General features: G+C 39.1%; 2 protein-coding genes across 2 annotated transcripts in view; one reads left to right on the forward strand and one right to left on the reverse strand.

The window, feature by feature from the left end:
- Positions 1–1,291, reverse strand: part of LOC110065738 (uncharacterized) — a 28,239-nt gene extending 26,948 nt beyond the window's left edge. The window contains exon 1 of the mRNA XM_020772900.2: positions 1,102–1,291. The gene's annotated coding sequence lies outside the window, so the exon portion shown is untranslated. The remainder of the gene's footprint in view (positions 1–1,101) is intronic.
- A 422-nt stretch (positions 1,292–1,713) lies between these two features.
- LOC110065760 (SID1 transmembrane family member 1-like) lies at positions 1,714–22,521 on the forward strand. Its single transcript, XM_089294762.1, has 27 exons — positions 1,714–2,017; positions 2,549–2,661; positions 3,863–4,030; positions 4,389–4,434; positions 4,910–5,011; positions 5,337–5,420; positions 6,164–6,299; positions 6,695–6,751; positions 7,719–7,812; positions 9,093–9,157; positions 9,796–9,873; positions 10,616–10,767; positions 11,176–11,249; positions 11,621–11,687; positions 11,860–11,933; positions 12,912–12,986; positions 13,989–14,037; positions 14,192–14,234; positions 14,762–14,836; positions 15,558–15,694; positions 16,386–16,488; positions 16,942–17,009; positions 17,883–17,929; positions 18,585–18,690; positions 19,325–19,435; positions 20,413–20,526; positions 21,067–22,521. The coding sequence occupies exons 1-27, from the start codon at positions 1,817–1,819 to the stop codon at positions 21,127–21,129; spliced, it is 2,502 nt and encodes an 833-aa protein (XP_089150888.1). The 5' UTR covers positions 1,714–1,816; the 3' UTR covers positions 21,130–22,521.
- Positions 22,522–22,620: the final 99 nt, after the last annotated feature.

Raw genomic sequence — 22,620 nt, forward strand, 5'->3', positions numbered from 1 at the left:
GTCTCCGCCAAAAATCACAAGGACTTGGTATTTTTCAATAGGATCTATTCTGTCTGTTGAAACACATAGACATTCTTATAAACCTTATTTCAATAAGTGACGATGGAAGTCTTAAATACAAATTTCCTGGTAGAAATGCGCTGCTCAGGTGGGTTTCTAAATCCACTTATTTTATAATGATGTGCTCCAAACTTTATAATATTTCACGTCATCTGAAGGATTCAAGGCTCGCGGTAAAATTTCCTTTGTCCGCCTATAAGCCAATTAAGCCACAGACGAGCCATTGGTTAAATCGCGTCGTTTCCGACTCAAAGTCTTTTATATGTAAAAGCGAAAATGAAGAAATTTCTTACATGTAAATGAAGCGTTTTTGAATGACTTTGAAAAGACTCTTCGTAAACATATGTTTCTATAAACATTTCATTTCCAGTTTGTTTTCCGCTATTTTCTCACTCATTTGCACTTCGCTGCCGGTCCCCCTACGATGAAGACGTATGAGAGCGGTAGTATAAAATGTACGCTTTCATGAGTACAATAAAGGTGTTTGTTGTTGTCTGTTCTACAACAGGGCACAAGTTTTAACTTGTACCCTGTGTATAATAGATTTTGCCTTCACGGTTTAAAATAGTGTTGTATTGCATTTGAAAACAGTGATGGAAGCTGGATCAGCGTGGCTGGGATTCAGTTATAATCCTGGACCCTGAACATCAGAATAACCTGTGATCAGGGATTTTGTTTTACGCAGGTTAGAAGAAGGGATCCCCGACTTCCCCTTCACGAGTACGTCTCCGTTGAAAACAGCGGAACTGAATTCTTGACAACCTGTGGCACACCCCAGCCAAACTGACATCGAAACATTCACAACTATATCTATAGCTATAATAAAGTGTATTATCGTTTGTCTCACGATGTAGTCACTTGAGATGTAGATGGCGACGTTTCGACTGCTTACTGCTAGTCTTCAAACGATAATACACTTTATTATTGCATCCACCACGATGAATAACAACAACCTTTTCCTCGATATATCTATAGCTATACGTAGGTCTTTTACTTGGCACATGAAGAACTGGAAACAGGGAATATGAGAGAAAAAGTTACCTTAACTTGCAGTGATGACCAGTGACACCCAAATAAAAACAATATTTAGTTGATTAATAGTGTCATTTTCCAAATCTCGCTTCTCATCTGGTCGTCAGGGAAAGTGGCGTGAGAAAAGACGGTACGTGTCGACTCTCCTTATGGGCTCACAGCTCATCCTCGGCGCTTGCGGCGTCTGCTTTGAGTATTTGTTATTTGTTGCTGTTCTTGTTACGACTTCTAGGATTACCGAACGAGAAACCAATCAAAAAGAGGTAAATCTCTCTTAGGTACCCTATAGGCAGTCTCTCTGGCATGTTCCTCAGGTCCTTTTCTCACGGCCTTTAGTCTCTACAGGTCTCTTGTATTTTGGCACGCTCCCAGAAAACCTAAGGAGCGAGTGGAGTACTGCGGCCTACTGCCGTGGTCGTGAACAGGAGACGGCGACAATAGAGTGAGAATATAAACTGATACTGTCTAAGGTGAGAGAGTGCAAAATTGTAGGGCCAAAGTGAGGGAAGATTCCCCCTTCTCGACCCCTCTATCCCTCCACTCATCCCCTGGTTATCAGTCCAAAGCTAAGGCCATTTCCACTTCCGGATCTTACTCGGTACCCATCATGCTTTCCGATCTTTACCGGAAGTGACGCTTATTCTGGGAAAACAAGATGTCGGCCGTGAAGTCCAGTGCCAGGTATCGTCTGGTTTTCACATAGACGGATGTCATTATCCTTACCATGGAAATATACTGGAGTCTCCTTTGTATTAGCTGCCTTTCTGTGTGGCTTTTGCGTGTTTCTGGGACTCGATTCGGTGCTGGTCCACCGAATACTCTGGAGTACAAAAACGCCTCCATCGGAAACCTGACGAGTGGAAATGCATCCCGAAACAGGGAAGAGGTCTGGCTATATAAATATGCCTGGATACACAAGACAAAGGTAAACTGATTATACCAAGCTTACTGTCGTATTCTTCCCTCATTAAGTAATGAGCTGAATTCAGTTGACTTCTTAATTAATCCTTTTTGTATCCTATGGGTACGTAGGTTCACAACTTTTTTCAAGCTTCAGATATAAAGCTCAAGCTTAAGCTTATTATTTTAAAGCAAAAGCCATAGCACTTTATGTGAAATTCATCAGAAACAATTTGGTATGAAATGTCGCTGCTCATGGAAATTGATTTTTCCATGACAACCATTATAATTTTTGACAGGTTTGTAAATTTCCTTTTTTTAATGGCATTTCATACCAAAGATACGTTGAGGCTTTTTAAGTTCCATGCCACATGCCTGGCATGCCAAGGAATGCTATTAAACGCCACCCCAACGTGGCGGGCATCTTATACCAAGCTGATATTATTATTTATTAGTGAGGGAAATATTCTAGAAGCATTCATTCCTTTGTCCCCTTATGGATGGTCAGTTATTAAATTTTTAATCAATATCAGAAATGTGTATTTTTTCTTCTCAGCCTCATGCAGTTCGAGTAACAGTCAAAAGTGAAACAGCAACTGAACAGTTTCCTTTGTTATTTGTTGCTCGCTTACAGAGAGGGGTAATTTCCTGGTCTATACCAGATGAAAGGTAAGTAAAATTCAAACCAATACCTTTTCTATTTCACAGTCAATCAGCTGGAAAAAGATAACGGGTGGTTTTGAACGAAATGTGCAAAGTCAGCAAGCTTCACTTAATTGTAAATCATAGGCGAACGCCATAAAGATGGTGTTCATCAAAAATAGTGACTTGGATTTAAGTGTTCTTCAAAAGTATTTTTATGCTATCCAAATGATTGTTGTTGACGATCTGTTGAGAGCGCAAAAGTCAGCTGAAAAGTTTATATAGATAACACTAAAAGCAATTCCTCTAGAAGAGAATGCCAATTTAATAAGCGATACATTTGTTTGAACTAGAGATATGTCTAACAGTAGACGAGAAAGTCCATTTTAAACTTGTCCAGATGTGGTTTTGGTTTATAAGCTTGTGTATTCAGGAAGACCTTTGATTCAGACCTTCTTGCAATCCAAAGGATGATATCATTGCTTCTAAGTCATTATCACAACACCCTCTTAACCGTTGGTCAAGTCTTCTTGATGCTTATTCCTTACCATTTCAATCTCTTTTAAGGTGTGTTTTGGTTCTAATGTACAGGAATTGCCATCTAGAAGATTTTACCACGACACACGACGCCATCTTTATTTTCAGTGTTGTGTTCCAAAAAAAAAAAAAAAAAAATTCCTCTACCCCTAGAATATGCAAAGGACCAAAACACAATACATGTAGGTACCTAAGAAATCTCTGGGGAGTGGGAAAGAGGCAATTCCTTACCCTGCAAGGGAGTTCATATACACCCCCAGCTACCCCTACACAAAGTTACATGAAACAATGGAAAAGTTAGCAATGAAAAGTTTAACAGATTTCTGTTACGGTCTTTTAGTATGGCATCATATTGTGTCCAGCTGACGTAAATATGGACATCTGAAGGCCAGGTTTTTGATCAGGAACTAGCATTTTGCTTACTTGAAGTATCTTTCCTAATATTCTAACCTCAATAGTCCTTTATGTAGGCAAACTATAGTGCCATTTTGTCATTTTACCATTTTGTGACAAACATGCCCAGAAAAAAAACACTCCATACTAGCTAACCATTATTCTACAGTAACTGTACCTTCCACAATGCCAGGGATCAACTATTAAACTATTTATTTGTGTTTGAAAACATCTAATCATCATTTAGTAAGCTAGAAAATATATAGATGTTCTAATGAAGTTTCGGTTTGCTTTATAGGTTTAATTACCACCTGGCCAGTCGAACTCTTTGTCCATTTCTTCATGGTTTCATTCCATTAGCTGGATTAGAAACAAATGAATCTTTCTCCATTGATGTATCAACAGCTTCGCCAAAGCTTGTTAATTACACCTTGAAAGCAGAATTTGCTGAAAACTTTCTGTTGTCGTAAGTGTTTTAATTAGTAATACTGCTTTACTCTGGTTGTTGACTGGGAGAACATGATAATTTGGGGAAGTTTCATCAAAGTCAAGTAGACTAAAGTAACGTTAAGTCAACTTTAATTGTCTAATACAAGAAATCCAAAGTTTATACTGGTGATAAGAGATTACTGAACAGGAAATGATGAAATATTTTATGAGTAAGATGATTAGTGAGGAATAAAACATGTTCTTATATTACTCCTGATCAAGCAATTGTGCCACTTAAATGCAAACAATTGAAATCAAAGTCTTTATTCAGATACGTACTGTAACAAAGTCAAGACTACACTTCTGAATCTTGTTTGTATTTGGGAATTGAACAGGTTAAGTGATCCATTAACAGTCACAGTAGATCCAGCACAACCCAAGGTGAGAATATGTTACTTAATAATACTTCTTACATCTTATGAGAGTTAAATGATGGAATCTAGTCAGACAGTGGGTTTACAGATTAAGCATTTTGATTACTCAGTTTTACTCCAATGGGAGAACTCCTGTATGAAAAGGTCAGGGATGCGCATTGGAAAATATGAATTAAACCCCAAAAGGAGACCAATCTGGGCAAGGCTCAAGCTTTATTTGACTCCTAAAAGATGCCATTTAAAATGGAATAGACCCGACTACCAGCCGCTGTTCAGGAACGGAGCCCGCTCTAGCAGAGCTATCTGGAAATGTTCCATTTTGGTTCATACTTCTTTAACAACTTTGGCTTTTTTGATGTCCCCTTCCCCCTTTGAATTTCCAATGACCATCCTTGGGGTGGGTATTAATATCATTTTGAACAGTGATGTTATCATTTTTTTTCTCTAACTAAGCACCTCTTTTGTGTTTTATTTTACCACAGTACTTCTTGTGGAGGTACCCGGATAATGTTGACACTGTTCTCGTCAGGGCTGAGTCAAAGGATGTTAAATTGTGTGCCATTCTGTCAATTCAAGGAACACAGGTACATTGTGGTTATTTATGGGTTTTGATCATTATGTTTAGAGGTTTATTATTGACTACTACGTTCTGTTACAGGTGAGGGGTGTCCTCGCAAAATAATTCTTAAAAGCTTTCAATGAAGCAACACAATGATCTTTTCATTGGTGCTGAGTCTATGCATGTGTATGTTCACAGTGTAGTTACATCTTTATTTAATTAAGACTGAAATAAATACTCCTTTCTTGGACTCCCCATCATTATATACTCTGCTTAACATATAGTCCATCCAATTTTTGTAAAAATTAAATACTTGTAAAAGCGTATGACACAGTAACTTTACCCATTAGTGTCCTGTGTACGACTTGGCAAGGAACGTGGAATTCACAGGCCACTTTCAGACTATGACAACAAAAGCTGCCATCACTATGGAGGTAGTCTTTTTATTAATTAAACCATAAATTAAACAATCTAACTTGTTTTACATTGTATCCATCATTTCTACAGTGCTATATTGATTCCAGAAAATATCCACAGTGCTCAAATGGATAATTTTATAACTATTGTAATTTAACTTGGCATTTGAACCTGCCCTTCTCTTGGATTTTTCAATGACCTTCCTTAGGGCATAGTTACTAGTCTGGAAATGGTGATGAAACTTGACAAAGTACTTTGTTGTATGATTTTGTTCACATGTTTGGCCGTAACCGTGCACAAAACACTTTGTTTACTTCTGACTAGGGAACTAACCAACAGACATGACTTTTTTAATTAGTACATGTAATCCTTGCATACTGTAGTGTACGAGCACGGAACATAAGCTTTTGCACAGTCACAGACCTTCCAACATCAATCTTGGCATCTTTGTTTGCTCCTTTGATGTTTGCTTAGCTTCATAACCATTCCCCTCTTTTAAATACACATATGCTTGGGGTGAGAATATTTCCTGGAACAATACATTTCTTGCTAGAGCTGTGAAATCTATCTGATCTGTTTCTTCCCATTGTTGGGTTTGATATTTGACTTTCCCCCAATGACAAATGCTACTTTGTAGGCTAAACACCAAATTTCAAATCTTGTGATAATGATTCTGGCCACACAGCCTCTTTATAACCCTCACTGGTGGTTTTCAGGAGGATAGAGAAATTCTGATAATTCTGTTCTGTTTAATTATCAGCATTCCAGATTTGATCAAAGTGAGTTCTATGTTGTTTTAATCGTCAAGTCATCTGATGAAGAATGTGTCTCTGGAGAACGGTTTGCAGAGCCACACACAGAGAAGAAAGCTGGCTCTCGAGACTCTTATTATGCAGGTTAGAATTAACTACAAGATAAGGCATGCCACTGGACAATCAATAATTGATTGCCCAAATAAATTGGTTTGTACGGAAGTACTGGGTCGTTAAAACAGTGCTCAGGCTCAAGTACGTTCCTAGCATGAACCTCATGCATTGTAATTTTATCTTTCGAGTAATTGCCTACTTGTAAGACCGCAATACTTCAACCCAATGATTCAATAAAACTAGCCATAAGCCCACAAGTACGCATTGCAGACCTATTTTTTATATTGGCATTATTATTTGTTTAATGATAGTTTTAATTCATTTGATGAACAATTTGGCTTTAAGTTAGTTTTAGGACACTATGAATTATTGGAACCTAGTGGATAAAGCAGTTGGTATACAGTTGAAACTTCATAACTTTTCAGGTCCATTATCGCAAAGACAGAAGACCATCAAAATAACTGTGGAGCGCACATTATCCTGTAAGTTGATCTTCACTTACTTTCACCTACTTGTAAAGTATATTCTAGTTTGACTTTTCAGCTGATGATCACAGTTCTTTGTGATAAGAGAATTTGCCAGAGGATTATAGTGAACATCTTGTGAGTGTTGTAAGGATATTGTGAGATAGGGGCTTGGTTACCCAGTGCTGACGTGAGATAGTGAACACAGTTGTTGTATACAGGACTTTTCAGAACTATGGAATTACAGAACCTTCACAAAGCTGTTCTTGTGTTCTTTTATGCCATAAGTGTTTTAAGGCTGGTCTAAGGCATTTCTTGTGGTCATTGCTGCTTTGATGTTCATCAATCAGCTGTACTCTAGTTAAACAAGGAACATAGTCCCAGCTCACAGGATTGGCACTAGAGGAATCGATGCTGGTTCTTTAAAATAATAATGATATCTATCATGCAGTTACTAGTGGTATTACTTCTTCCCCGCTTTCCAGTTTGCCAGCATCCAGTTGCCGTGACTTATACATACAGACATGTACATGTACATACTTTATTTTTGCCTCCCCAGTGAGGCTTTCAGGAACAGTGACCTACACTAATTACAAGAACATGAAAAAATACAATAAGACAAAATTAATATATTCCTGGACAAAGACCTGTAGGTACTGTGAGGGTAAAGTGCCTTATGCAAGAACACAACAAAATGACCCTGGACAGCCATCAGTGGAGATCACTCTGTCCAGAGTCCAACACTCTTTTAGCATAAGGCTCCAATTTGTGTTCTGGAGAATATGCCGCCTCCCCCACATAGCCGCACACCTAGAATTTAACCTTAGCTTTTAAATCCCCTCCTCACCCCAGAATTTACAAAGACCCTCTTTGGACTGGGCAAAGATATCTCTTGGTTGAACCACACAATACCTCATACACAATGGTGACATACACTTGTGTTGTATCAGTGGAATAATCTTGAGTCATATTCTCCTGTTCACAGCAAAGGATTATGTGAAGGCCATAGTTGTTCCAATAGCTTTCTTTGCATCATTTTATGTCATTGCATTTGGTGTCCTCCTGGCCACCTGGTGTAGGTTAGTGTTGTAATATGAAGATTAATTTAATTAAAAGGTGCATTTTCAGAAAATATCCATACTACCCCCACAGAGGAGATTAGAATTTTCTTAGGGGTTGGGAGGAGGAGGGGGGTGGGGGGTGGGGGGGGCTCTATAAGACCAAAAAAATTAAATAAATGTATGAAGCTTAATTGGAATTTCCAGAGAGGGGGGTGGGGTTCTTAGAAAAAATCCCAAGGTTCTGTGGTGGAGATATGGATATTTTCTGGAACTATACAATGTAACATTTGACTATATTAATTTATTTGTATTAAATGAAGAGCAAAGTTGTGTGCTATCTTGAGTGAACCAAAACCACAAGTGGAAGTGTGTTAAAAAAAAAAGGGAAGGCAGCTGTATGAAATGCTGCTCTAGGAACAGAGAAAATGTTCTGTTTTGAATTTGTCACATGCCTGTACTAAAACATATATTAGGATAACTATGGTTAATTACATTAACCACGGGAATCCTGGTATGTGTTTTACTATGGAGCAGCACGTTAACCAGAGAGTGGATCTCTTTTCAAGGATGTTCAGATTGATAAACAGTGATTCTCAATCAAGTCTGATCACTAGGATTTCCTGCAACAAGAAAATGTACACTTGCCCATTAACTTACATGTACTATTTTCAATTTATTTAGCTATTTCCCATTTTCTTGATAACTGGTCAGGATTTTATGTAGGCTCTCTGTTTGTGTGATAGAACCCACAAGACCAACAAAATATAGAATCAAGAAATTTCATTTTAATCCTATGTAAAAATCTTTTTCTTACTTTAGTTATTTAAAAATCAGTACCTGTTTGTACGTACAACGTTCAAATTATTCACAGTAAAACCTGAGTGGGGATGGGAAGGGATATTTTTTCCAACAAGTCAACAAGTAATTAAAATAAATCAAGAAGTAAGTAAAAGTTGCTGATTAAGTACTTGTAAGCGTCAATTTATAATTTCACTAGACGACAGTCCTGTTGCTACAATTTACTAAGGCTCATAATAAGTACTTTTTTATTTTTTTTATTTTTTTTAATGCACATTTTAACAAATAGTACATTTTAAGTGCCACTCAAGCACTTTGCAAATTCCATTTGAAAAGTGCCAGTTCTTCATCTGTTTTCTAACATTTTAATACTATCATAGTTCTGAGGAAATGAATAAGATTACAGCATCTACTTTCAATGAAACTAATTTAATTTATAACTATTCATTGCAAAAGAAGTATAAATGTTAAATATTTCTAACTGTCTAACATATTTTTAGGCAAAAGGGAGGCAGGGAAAGAAGTTTTAGATCTATTTTGATGCCAAAGGACACTGATATTCAAGGTAATTAGTGCTTGCAGTGCTGTTTACTTTTAGTTTTACAATTACACCAGTCACCATCACCACTACTGAACTACAGTAATAAACAACAATAACAGTGCTTTAAGAATTGTCAAAGTGAAGTTTACTACAGACCTTGATAATTAATGCTTCTGTGGACCCAATTCTTTGCTATACTTGATTAATCACAAACTTCCACTGAGACTTCTAGCCAGGTTAGGTTTGGTTTAGTTCCTTTCCAACAGGTGAGAAAATGGCCAAAAATAAGTTGCCTCCTAACCAGGTTAGGTGCCTCAGTAAATTGGTTAGAAGAGAAGGAATTTGAAAACACTTTCCTCTGCAACATGGACAAATATCTTGAGGAAATAGCTCAGGCCAGTCGGCCAGTTTTGGCATGATTCTTCCTGACAACAACTTCTAAATTCTAACTGCAGATGAATTGAATAGTATTGAATAGTAGGTGATGTTTGATGGAACCAGAATTGTTGGTAATCTTATTATGACATCAAATAAGTTTCTGGGAAAATTGCACACAGGGTATAAGTGTTTTCATTCATGAAGTAGATGGCATATTCAGTAACAAGTTTCATCTAGTAAGTTTATCTCTGCTTCTTCATGGCAATGTTTGCTGTTTGCTTTAGATGGGTTGTCAATAAATAGGCCTCTGAGGACATCCTCCTCAAGAAGATCTAGAGACCATTATGGATCTACACCTCAAGGTACTGATCTTGCTGTCCATCATGTTAAATTCACCACAACCTCAGAAATAGATTTGTTGTTTGCTGAACACTGCTGTAACAGTTTAGTTTGCAAGATTGGTTAACCATGTATTTACATGTAAGTTATTTTTAAAATGATTTTCATCAAGATACTAGTCTTATTAGAGCATCATCTTTTGGATGCATCAATTTCACAGCAAGTCGAGTCTGGGAGCAAATGCCCTTCATGTCAAATGTTACGTTCTTTTTGTTTAAAATCTTCAGTTTTAGCTCAGATTGAGTGGTCTTCAATACTACCTGCATTTTCTGCCCAGTTTAGAACTTGTAATTTTTGGGAAAATTCAATCACAATTACATACATACATACATTTATTTGATAAGTAGGGTTAAAATAAGCAACTGTAGCGCTGATGTGGACCTACTACTACTAAGTCTAAATAAGAGAAACAGAAATTTACAATACAGTTGTCATAAAGCTAAAATAATATATACAATAACGATAAAAAGGGTAATCAAATAATTTAAAAATACCAAAATTCAGGGTTCTTATTATAATTTACAGAACATTCCTTTTGGAAACTGATGTCTCTGACACAGGTCTTGATCGATTTTATCTTCCTTTTAAAAGAAAGGAGGGGCTCGGGGGTAGTTACAGAAGTTGTGGTAAACAACTTTGTGTTTACATCACTCTTGCTTGTCACTTGTCATGTACATTGTTCATTAGTTTTTTCTCTTTTGTCAGTTGAAGAACTGTTAGATAATGACAGTGTGGAGCATTCTGAGCACGACCACTTGGCTACTGATGGATCAAGAGAACCTTCCTCAAGGGAATTTGAGAAACATTATGACATGTTACATGACATTGAGCTTGAGAAAGATATTTACAGGTTAAGGGTTAGTATTCAATAACCAGCTTCTTTTCATCTTCAGAACATTGTGAAACAAGATATTAGCGTTGTGCAGATTAGTAACACACTGCAAAGACGTTCATGTTATCAATGAAAATTTTAGAGAAACATGCAAAAGTAACTTTCGAAGTTATACATCACCTTCACATAGGACATCCACAAAGTGTCCCTCTAACAGTGGAAAAGGTCAAGTGCAGCTCATAGTAAAGTTGTCTGTGTTTCTACAGAAGAGTTCAGTAGAAACAAGGCTTTCGGTTGATCAGATCAAGAGTGTACTCTCTTGACCCAGTTTCTAAAATGTGAGAGGAGTACGTTGTTTGTCTTGTGAAACAATGTAGGGATAGGAGGGTGTGTAGAGAGTTGAATCCTTGATTTTGAATTTTGGTTTCCACAGACAAGCCTGGTGCTAACAGACCTGGCAAAGAAAGAGAAGAAATACCTAAAGAAGAAATACAGGCTCTATCACTGGTCAGGAAAAAATTTTTAAATTTCTTATCATAAGGATAATTAGCAAGCAGTGTTTGTGTTTTCAGCTACATGTAGATCAGAGCTTTACCCCTGTTGTGATGTGGACCACGGCCTGTACTCTTTCTCCATCTGTTTTTTAGTGTTTTCTTTTTGCTTCCAGAATTCCTATCCAGTCTGATCGTTGCTAGTATACAAGTACTTTTATTACTACTGTTCTCTTTTAGGTTCTTTTGCTTTGCTTTGTCAGTACCTCCCTTTAGGCTGTAATGTTTAAGTTTGAGCCCCTGAGACTTCCAAATCATTTAGTAAGTGTCAGGTCTTGGAGAAGATAATTAAACAGAAGCCAATATTAACTGTTTCGTTGCTTCTAGGAATCTGATGATGATAGCTGTGTTTTACGCTCTCCCTGTTGTTCAACTTGTCATCACTTATCAAAAGGTCTGGTATATCTTTCTCAGATAAATTATGCGGACTTCGATATCATCATTACCTATTAGTTTTTCAATCATCCCCACTGACCAAGAGCCTGGAACAGGCTATCCCAAAAGTAAAGCATTGTTTGGTGATATAATTCTAACTAATTCATATATGAATCTACTTTAAATTACAGGTTCTTAATTTCAGTGGAGATGAAGACATTTGTTATTACAACTTCTTTTGTGCTCATCCCTTAGGGGTGCTAAGGTAAAGTATTAAAACAACAAGTTCCATTGTTTTCACACTAGATTCTAGATTGTGGTCCCTTGATGCTAAAAAGTCATTGGTGTAATTAGGCATGCTGTTGATATGGAGACCTTTTGTGGTTCCTGCAGTGTCCTTCTGTATTTTCTTAGAGGGTTTGGCGTAATATATCAAACACGAGAGACCGTGTTTCACCTCATCTCCAAACACCGAGGAAAGAGTTGAAAATACAACGTGCAGCAGAGTATTTTTGACGAACTTCAAGATGTTTAGAAATGTGGTGAAGCGCGATTTGTCGTGTTTGATTTATCTTGTCATTTGAAATTAAAACTAAGGAGAAAGCGGAGAAATAACAGTCGGAAAAATTTATACTTATTAAAATCAGATATCCAATCACCGTCGCAGTCATGATTTTCTTTGTTTAAACTTGAAAAATTATTAGTGACTTTGAGAATGTAGTCTATAACAACACACAATACTCAAAGGTGCCCTAGCATGTATTCAATGGGGGGTGACCTGCTTATAGTTGTTGGATTAATAGAGCAGTTTTCAACTGAGTGTCGCTAAACCAAAACCAAAGTAATCCCTCCGGCCAATCACAAAGAACACAGACAATCCAGTGAACCAATCAAAGCTCGAAGTAATTACAATTAGCCGACGCAAAGCGCGGGAAAATGAGTGCGAGGGTGTCATAATTGGTTTTGGTTTTACTTCTGATTGGATCGAAAAGTGCCATGAGTTTTCTAAGCCAATCGTGCAGCATAGTTGATGCAAAACCAACTACTTTTTGCGTCGCTCGCCTTGCTCTAACCTGCTTTTAGGAGCGAGTTAGAGCAAGGTGTTCCACATTTGTGAGAGTCTTCTTGCTCTTTCACACCAGGTTACAGTGACAAGGGTGCGTGCCTTGATTTAACACTGAAAAGCAGAGTCAGAAATTGCATACAAGTGATCCGTTGTAAGCCTGTGTTGTTTGTGTTGCAGTGCTTTTAATAATGTGTTTAGTAACATTGGATACGTGATGCTGGGTTTCCTGTTCTTTCTGCTTGTGATGAGACGGTAAGATATCAGAAGAATTATCGCTTTGTGATTTGTAATATCTGCACACGAGATCCAAATATCCGTGCACCTACCATCAACCAGGATTTTATGTAAAGGGTTTTTTAACTTTATACTGAATATAGATAGGACCCTGCGTGCGCTCTGATTGGTCAAAAACCCATGTTTTGTCAGAGTATAAAACATAGAAAAAGCGTGTTTTATTGTTTTTCGCCACATTACCTCTATATCATAAAGCAAATGAAGAAGCCTAAGCCGTATATTACACTGTGATAAAACACCCCGGACATTTGAGAACACTCGAGAAATGTAGGAAACACTCGCCTGCAGATCCTGTTTTCTACATTTCCCTCGTGTTTTCAAATGCCCGTGGTGATTAATACACGGTTTAGGCTTCTTTATTTGTTTAAGTAATTAGGCCGAAAGAGCGATAAAGCATACAACTTCTCTGGGATAAATTATAGCGGTGTTTTTTTGTTTTTTTTTCTTTTTTTTGGAAATTCTACTGACAGTCAACACTATCATGGGATACCTCAAGAAAATGTTGGTTTTTAAGGTTAAAGGGCGCAAATACCAATCCGATATAACTATTTAACAACTGCATCGCAAAATGGAGGCTGGGTGCCTGTGATATCCAGGAGCTTCCACTATTGGCAGCCAGCTCCTAGATGGAGACTGCTCCCATGGCTGGCAAATCCTGGCAAGCCAGCCATGAGCCCCCACGCAGAAGGGAGAGCAGGCACCCGTCACACTGTGTGAACAGTGGAAAAGAGGGAGGGAAATGGGGGGGAGGGAGGAAGCCTTGAAGATGAGGTCCCATGAACTGCCACGCAAATAACACGCTAGCGCCTGTAACGCTAAACACACTTCAGTCAAAGAGCACATGGGATCTGGCGCATGCCCATGTATGAAACGCCGCTGACTCCAGACAACACTGGCGCTCTTTGTTGTTAACTCCGTTAAATTGCATTTAACTGCATTTAACTTTTAACTTTTTTTCAGTGACAGACAACACAAATTGGATATTGCTGATAACAGCGAGCTGGAAAAGGTAAATATGCAAAGTTCAACAGTGCCGTCTGACATTTTGAGCACAAGATTTTTGTTGTATCACTGAATAGCTGAAGTCCTTCTTGTTTAAGTTGAGGATTACGGCAGGGTGCGTTATGCTTTTTGGTTTGTTTGTTTGTTTGTTTTTTTTTCAGTTCTATGGCATCCCTCAGCATCATGCTATATTTTATGCTATGGGTAAGTAATACATGTTGAACAGGCAGAACCAATTGACAGACGGAAATACGTCCGCGTTCGCAGGCAAGGACTGTAAGGGTTAGATAATAATCCTAATGAACATTTCATCGTTCTCATTTATTCACCATCCTTCATTATTTATCACACACAGACAGAACGCTTTCGACATTGCTGATCCTAGCAGTCCGCGTATAAACCGAGTAAATATGTAACTATGTAGATACAAACCTTGTAAATGGCCTAGCTCTCCAAGAGTCTCCTTCCTCGTAGCTCAGTGGATAGAGTGCCCAACCGACAACTGGGAGGTCATGGGTTCGATTCCCGTCGGGGACCCCGGCAGATGTTTTGTTTGTCCCTCGCTTGTGATAACAACATTATTTTTGTAGCCCAGTCATAATTGTTTCCTGTTCGAGCGGCTCTTAATAATTGTTAAGGTGATTCTTAGTTAGTAAAGTAGTCAGAAATGACTGAGACAAAGAAGCAGATTGATAATATATGGCTGCTAAGATTGTGTTGTTTTGTTGCAGGGCTTGCCTTGATAATGGAAGGTGTTTTGTCAGGCTGTTATCATGTGTGTCCCAACAACTCTAATTTTCAGTTTGGTAAGTGATTATCCGCCTCTAATTCTGAAAAAAGGAAACTTTTTTAGTAATAATTACTGAGCAGAATGTTCAATTGCGCTGCCATTTTCTGCGGAACGCCATGTGCTGTTCTTCCTTCCTTTGGGGTTAAACACAGCATTACGTGAGACAGCCTTCTAAATAGACCCTATTCTTAAATGGTTGCCAATTAAAAATTCTTTTGTAAGTACTCAAATTAGCCAACTAACCTCGTTTTTGAATTGTTAATTCAAAACAATTATTGCTCTCAAACGAGGTTAGTTGGGCTAATTTAAATACAAACAAAAGAATTTCAAATTGGCAGCCATTTATGAATAGGGTGTATTGAATTGAACCTTCGATTGGTGCCGTCGCACAAACAACGTAACATGGTTCACGCAACTTATGTCGCGGGAACAAAGGTTTATCAGGCTGGATGTCCTAAAACACCACGGAAACTAGAAATAATAAATTGGCTTGCAGGAACACTAAAATATTAAAGTAGAAGACCAAATTTCAGAACGAAATTGTTTTCTGTGTAGTTAACATGGGCGTGCAACTGTCTTAACAAGACACATGGAATGGGAATTGAAAACGTAACATGCCACAATTGTTTTTCAAAGCGTTGCCATAAGTTATTGGAACGCCCGTCCACGATTCAGTGTTGAAAAGCGCAATGAGCATTCCAGCTGCACGACGAAGATTGTGTTGTTTTTCCACACAGATACGTCGTTCATGTACATTATCACGTGCTTGGGTATAGTGAAGCTTTATCAGACTCGTCATCCTGACATTGCTGCCAACGCTCACCTTGTTTATGCTGGATTTGCTGTTATCATCTTCCTAGCCATGATAGGAGTGGTGAGTGACTAATACTTCTCTTAAAGGAGCTCAGTCATGGGATTTTGTGTCATTTTAGCTAGCCTTGGCCACAAAATTACGTTTAAATTAAGGCAAACCTGAAAATGGAAGTTTACTAAATAGAAAAACACCTGAAAGAAATATTAATAAACCATGAACTAACAAGGATGGTTAAGGATGGAGAAGATTAACAAGGATTACAAACGAGGAACTTGAAAAATTTAGGCTAAACTTTTCAAGACGCGCAAACCGTGAGGTAGCTCTTTTCAAATTTGGTGTGACATTCAGCTAGTCTGCATTCATAAAAGAATAAAATATTTACTTGGACACCGTCGAGGACTGGGATAGCTGTGGAACGGATTCGCCGAGAAAGACAACTGATTTCAATGTCAGGTTAACTTGCGTAGCTTGTTCTTTTCACACAATGAGGAAAGCAGTACTTGGGGAAGACAAGTTGCTTTTCCTCTTCTTGTAGTTTTTTCATTCATTTCATCAGCTTTGTACGATACATACCTCAATCTAGGCAGGCTTACATCAGGTGAAATTTGTGAGAATTGGTCTACAACACTCAGAATCCTTGCTACGTTTGGCTCGATAGGTTTCGTAATCAAAACATGCTTAGTTTTACGAGTAAACCTTGCTTTTACTGTTACGACAGTTAAATTATCTCCTTTGTTTTCTTTCATTCAAGGTGTACAGTTCATTTGCTTTCTGGACAACATTTTCTATCATCCATATCTTTGGATGCTTGTACCTCAGTTCTCAGATCTATTACATGGGAAGGGTCAAGTTCGGTAAGTTACATATAAGTTCAAATTGAATTTTTTTTTTGACCTTTTTCAAACTCCCTCTTGGTGATGAACTCGAAATCCTTGCATAGTTAATATTTAACTCCTTTAAAGACACTAACTATACAGGAAGGAACATAGGCCCGCAAGGCGTGCTAACGGCTACAGCTACATAGCATACATTGGACAGGGCCATAGCCGGTGTGAGGAAAAAAAGACGCACTTGCCCCAGTCATTTTTTTTGTTGTTGTTTGGTTTTTGCTTTTGCTGTTTGTGTGTTTGTGTGTGTGTTGAAGGAGGAAAGTAAAACACTGCTAAACACGTAGGAAGAGAATTTTACCACAGACGTTGCCGCAGTCAATATTTTTCATATCTGGCTACAACCCCGCTGGATGTTTATTATTAATTGTAGAAATTTTGATCTTCGCTACTTGAACATTCTTAAAACCTTTTTTTCAGATGCTGGAATGTTTTCAAGGATTTTTGTTCTGCTGCGCTATGACTGCTGTTCTTGTCCGATATACAAGGTAAAATGACAACTACGATTCATTCTTGTTTCCTTTACAAAGCAAAGCATGTTATTGAAATTGTTCCCAAACACGAACGAATATGACAATCGATGAATTGATATTATGTTAACGAAAAAGTGTGTACGCTTCGTTAGACTCGGTTCATTTCAGTGTTTGTGATACCAGGGTTCCTTTTAGACTGCAAAACAGTCGTACATTTGCGAGCGAGCGAATGAAGGCAATGAAGCTGAGTGTCAAAATGGTGAGTGAGACTGGAGAGAGACGCTAAGAAATACGGTCATCTATTTTGCCTCACATGCCCCGCGTGAGAAAGTGGAACGCACACCTGGCGCGCGAGGATCACTATGCTAGGCGCTTCGCGCTGACCGAAACGCAAAAAACGGTTGTTTTGCAGTCTAGCTTGCTTTGTGGCAGAGTTCCTCAGAACAGAAGAAAAACTTGCTTATGTCAAGGAATTTTGAGGAAATTTTATTTTAAGGCCGCGGCAAATTTTGATAATTAGAGAGGTTAAGCATGACGTTAACGGCAGACGGCAAACGGCGAAGATAACTTCTGAGTTTGAGTTCTTTTCTTCTAATCCGTAAATAAAGCACACAAAAATGGGATAACGTCTCCCACTATTCATTGCGAATACAAGTAATTTCACTCTACTGTACACACAGCTGAAGAGAGAGGGCAAAAGTTTCATTTTTTGCCGTTGGCCGTTTGCCGTTTGCCGTTTGCCGTAAACGTCATGCTTAACCTCTCTAATAAGTATTGTCTATAACGACTGTCTTGTTGTCAAAGAAGATAATTTTCTGGTCAGCTAAAAGTCAGGGAAGTTTTGAGTAATAACCAAAGTTACTGAGTGTAATATCGTTTGTTTTACAGGATCGAATGCTTCTTTTGGTGATTGCCAATGCGGTGAACTGGGTCTTGTAAGCAATATTTTACAGTTATCAACTCACTACTGTATTTTGGTAGACGGAGGTCTTATTACTGACCTAGAATTCGAACGTGTCACTCTTATAGGTAGCAATTAGCTGAAAGTGGTCTCTGAACCCGGGGTGGGGGGACTCCCTCATGAAAAGGTCGCGGATGCTCGTGGGAAAATTTGAATTAAACCCCTAAAGGAGACCAATCTGGGCGTGGCTTGAACTTTATTTGATCTCTAAAAGGTATCACTTAAAACAGAATAGGCTTGATTACCAGCTGCTGTTCAGGACTCGAGAGACCGGCGGAAATCGAGCCAAAAAAGGGAAATGAGGGTGTTTTTTTTATTATTCCTTCGATTACACGCAAAATATACTTTGACAGCTAAAAGTAGAAACTTGAGATATAGAATATAGTAATCGCATGCCGTGTAAAAAGCTCGCAAAGGTTAAAGAGTTGAGAGTAATATGCAAGTGGATATATGAAACATCATTTATTTGAAGTGCGAGATAAAGATTTCAAGACAAAACAGTTTATCGCAGTTATGTACGCAACTTAGGCAGTTACGACACGGTACAAAACAACGCTGATCTGCAAAGTATCCAGAGACACTACAAATAAAACGTTATTCCTTAACTGGGTTCTTTCTTTCACTTGTAGTGCTATATATGGTGTTGCCACTACTCCAAATGATTTCGCTACATATCTACTGGCAATCTTGATTGTCAATGGACTTCTCTATTTGGCCTTTTATGTCATCATGAAGGTATTGGTATCAAGAATTGTTCTCTTTACAAGCTACTGTTATATTACTTTCCTTAAATAAGAGCAGGCAGGTAAGAAGACAATGCTGGTCTCATGGTTAGTGTGCTCGTCTCCGGATTGACCAGTCCGGGTTCGAGACCTGGGCCCGTTTCTCGAAAGCCCCGGAAACTTTTCGGGCCCGTAAAGCCATTTTTAGTTCATCTCTATCTAAAAACGGAGAAATAAATGTATACGCCTGAAACTTCTTGTATGAAGAGAACCTCTGTTCATGCCAAGAATACGTGAATAAAACAGCTCTGTAATCATAAGCTTCGAGATTTTGCTATGGCTTCCCGGGTGCGAAAACTTTTCGGGAACTTCGAGAAATGGGCCCCTGGCCAGGGACATTGTGTTGTGTTCTTGGGCAACACACTTCACTCTCACAGTACCTCTCTCCACCCAGGTGTATAAATGGGTGTCGGCAAACATAATGCTGGGGGTAACCCTGCGATGGACTAACGTCCCATCTAGGGAGGGTTAGAAATACTCCCAGTCGCTTCATGCTACAGAAACCGGGATAAGCTTCGGCCTGATGGGCCACTTGACTCTGATACAGACAATGTAATGCAACACAACGTTAAAATTTTGTCTTTCAGTTGAGGAACAAAGAGCGGATCCTGTTGTTTCCTTTGGTTTTTCTTGGTTTAACCCTGGCTTGTTGGATCGCTGCTCTTATTTTCTTCTTGAGTAATCTCACATCATGGCAGGTAAAGTACGAGACTTAAATGTCAAATTCAGTCACGCCCTTAAATTTTGTTTTGTAAAGTTACCTTATAGTATCCTCGGAGACATACGGCAGGTATACGTATGGTGGAGTTATAACATTTCCTACATTAACCAAGCGCGAGGGCCATACTGTATTGAAGCATATTAGACTGCTCACAGCCCTCTATTTTCTTGTATTTTTATTCGACCGTTGAACGCGCGGATGGGATCGCGAAAGAACTGGACACCAGCGCAAAACGGAAGACTTGACTGGGTAAGGGGTGGGGACCGAGACAGTATTCTACTCTTCATGCTCGCTTTGTTCGCAAACCTCGCCCCCCCAGCCCCGCGTGCTTCGCGCTCGCTTCGCTCGTGTTTTCTTTCGCGTGCGGCAATAGAGAGACTGTGACCAGTCTAACAGAATATCGGTCCGAGGTCTTGACAGTAGGGACCGATAGCAGCGAGGTCCGTACAAAAAAACCGAGGCTCGCTATTCTCCTAGGACAGTCCCAAGCAAGATTGGTTAATAAGAGATTTATTGCACGGCTAAAATGTTCAGAAAAACTGCGACGATCACCGACTGGAAAAAAACATCCCAAACTCGGATTTAGAGCCGACTAGGTGTATACTCACGACTGATGTTTAAAAAAAGGAAGAGAGTTGGAAGACAAAGAAAAGGAATCTTTATGCGAAGGCAAGTTCTTTCAGAAAGACTGAAAATCTTCAAGAGTGATCGCGCGGGATCATTCGGGACAGTGCCCGGTCCAATACCTAGAGAATATTAGACCGCAAAAGGAGCAGTCTGATTGGTTGATTTTAGTTATTGGCCCTCTGAATAAACTTGGTCGTGTAATAAATCAAAATCACCAACCACTCTGAAAAAGGAATATTGTAGGGAAAATGTTCTGCTGTAATAAATAGGTACATTGGTTACTCTTGTACAATTCTGGAAGCTTTCTTGTTGTTTTCTCCCTTGCAGAAGAGTCCAGCTCAGTCACGAGAAGGAAACAAAGATTGCATTCTGTTAGGATTTTACGACGCCCATGATGTGTGGCACTTTCTGTCAGCGTGTGCCTTATTCTTGTCATTTCTGGTAAGTCCATGCCCCAATAGCAACATTTTCTCGTCACTAATGGAAAGCTGGTAATATGTTGTTTTCTTGGGGAATCAAGACAGAGGAGTTTTCGGTATCCATATAAGCACACCACTTACTATATAAGCAAGAGACCCTCTTTGTTTTATTAACAGTGAAATGCCGGAAAAAAATTCTTGTTTGCCCAAGTATAGGTAAATCAACCGAACGACATACTCGCGGAATTATTACAGTCCGCCATTGCAGCGACCATCGCAGCCCGAACTCCTTAAGCCCGCAAGTAGGGGTACACAGAAAGTTGCGCAGTACGTTTTTCCGGTCTGAATCTAGTGTCTGATTGGTTGCTGCTTTCGCGCGCGCAATCGTCGGGCGTATCGAAAACGCGCGGGTTCACAGAACGAGATTAGCATTTCTCTAGTTGGAGATGAATTTAGCGTGTGAAGACTGACGAATGCTTGTGTCAGAGCTGTTTCTAATCAGATTGGTTTTCACTCACTTCTGCTTTTTAGTACACGTTCGTAATATGTTTCTTGTTTGTAGGGCCTCTTGACGCTGGATGACGACTTGCTTAGAACGCCGAGAAGCAACATTCCTGTGTTTTGATCTCTGACAATAGCTATAAACCTGTTTACAAGTAGTCAAAGCCGTTATGTTGCACGTCACGCTGCATAAGAGCGTAGCGTTGCGTGACGACAAGGACAATATTTAGAATCAGGAGACATTTCAGCAATAGCCTGCGACGAGGCTCACCTTTTGAGTCACACGCGTGAGCGGTGGAGACCGAGTCCGCGAGCGAAGCAATCCGACGATGAGGAGTCTGGTGAAGAGCCGCCGCTCGCATGTGTGTTTTATAAACGTGAGCCTGCAGGCTACTTCAGCAATGATCGTTTTAACTCTCTAGTTAATTTTGGTGATGCGTGAGAAATGAGCAGCTGAAAATGAAATTCTAGGCTATACTTTGGATGAGGACTCATTGAAGTGGATTTAGATACTAAATTGGGTGCTTGGAAATCTCTTTTGAGAGTTTTACCAGGTCTATCTTGTGTATGTGGTGTAATAGGGAAGTTAGGCAATGGGAAAGTTAAGGAATGACGACAGCAACGCCAAGGCAACGTCGATCAATGAACGTCATTTGGGAGCTTAAGCAAACCACCACGACGACGGCAACGAGAACGTCACCAAACAAAAGGTTTAATGAGGAGAACAATACCTGGCAGGTGCGTTATAAATCTTTGCATATTTCTCTGCCGTCCTCTGCAAAACAAGAACGTGAAACGACGAAGTTCCAAGTAGAAACCTGACAAATCTGCCCCATCGCAGTTTAATTTCTGCAAAATACGCAGGACTTGATCCTTTCGCGTTGTTTTGCAGAGGACGGCTAAGAAATGTGCAAAGATTTATAACGCAACGTTCAGAGCCATTGAATCTTTTGTTTTGCGATCGTTATAACCACGCACCCAGAGTCGTTCTCTCTTGACCAGCGATTGGGAAGCGAACGACCCCAGAATTGCATACGCCTAGCTGACAAAAATGAACTCTCGAAAGTTGCTCGTTTGTCAAGTTTGTGCAGCAAGAAACGAAGACTTCAGAAGCAACTCGAGATTGCATTAGTGGCGTTGCCGTCGAAATTTCCTTTAGCTCCGTTCCTATAAATTCTGAGCGGTCGGGTAGCTTAAAGGACTTTTTCAGGTGGTAGTTTAGGTGATCCTTGTTTATTATTATTCGAAATCGTCAGTGAAAGCCTTTGATTGTTGATGCTGCCCTTTAGAAGGTTAGGAACGGTAGTTTATTATAAACATTTGAGTAGGCACGTTTTTGGCCAATTTTAGTCCAGAGACCTGATCCTTTGACGTGTTTTCAACGTAGATGAACATGTTATAACAAATAGTTTATCGTTTTGATAGTTCAGTTCAAGCACGAAATAAGACTATATTTATATTTTCATAAAATGTTTGATTGTTGAATAGAGGAATTAAAATTTAATGATTACATTGATAGTATGTGAGGCAATTATTCATTGAAATGAAATGGCCTTCGATTAAACGGTTTGACAAAAATACTTTCAATGAAAAACACTGCAAACATCTTTTTAGT

This window comes from Orbicella faveolata, unplaced genomic scaffold, assembly GCF_042242905.1.
Source record: "Orbicella faveolata isolate gen_17 unplaced genomic scaffold, um_ofav_v1 contig_25, whole genome shotgun sequence".
NCBI classification, from domain to species: Eukaryota; Metazoa; Cnidaria; class Anthozoa; order Scleractinia; family Merulinidae; genus Orbicella; species Orbicella faveolata.

Bases quoted from the DNA above. Each gene is read 5' to 3' on its own strand.
- LOC110065760 (XM_089294762.1), top strand. From the start codon at position 1,817: ATGGAAATATACTGGAGTCTCCTTTGTATTAGCTGCCTTTCTGTGTGG. The intron at 5,012-5,336 runs GTACATTGTGGT...TTTACCCATTAG, and splicing joins TGTCAATTCAAGGAACACAG to TGTCCTGTGTACGACTTGGC. The intron at 12,987-13,988 runs GTAAGATATCAG...ACTTTTTTTCAG, and splicing joins TTTCTGCTTGTGATGAGACG to TGACAGACAACACAAATTGG.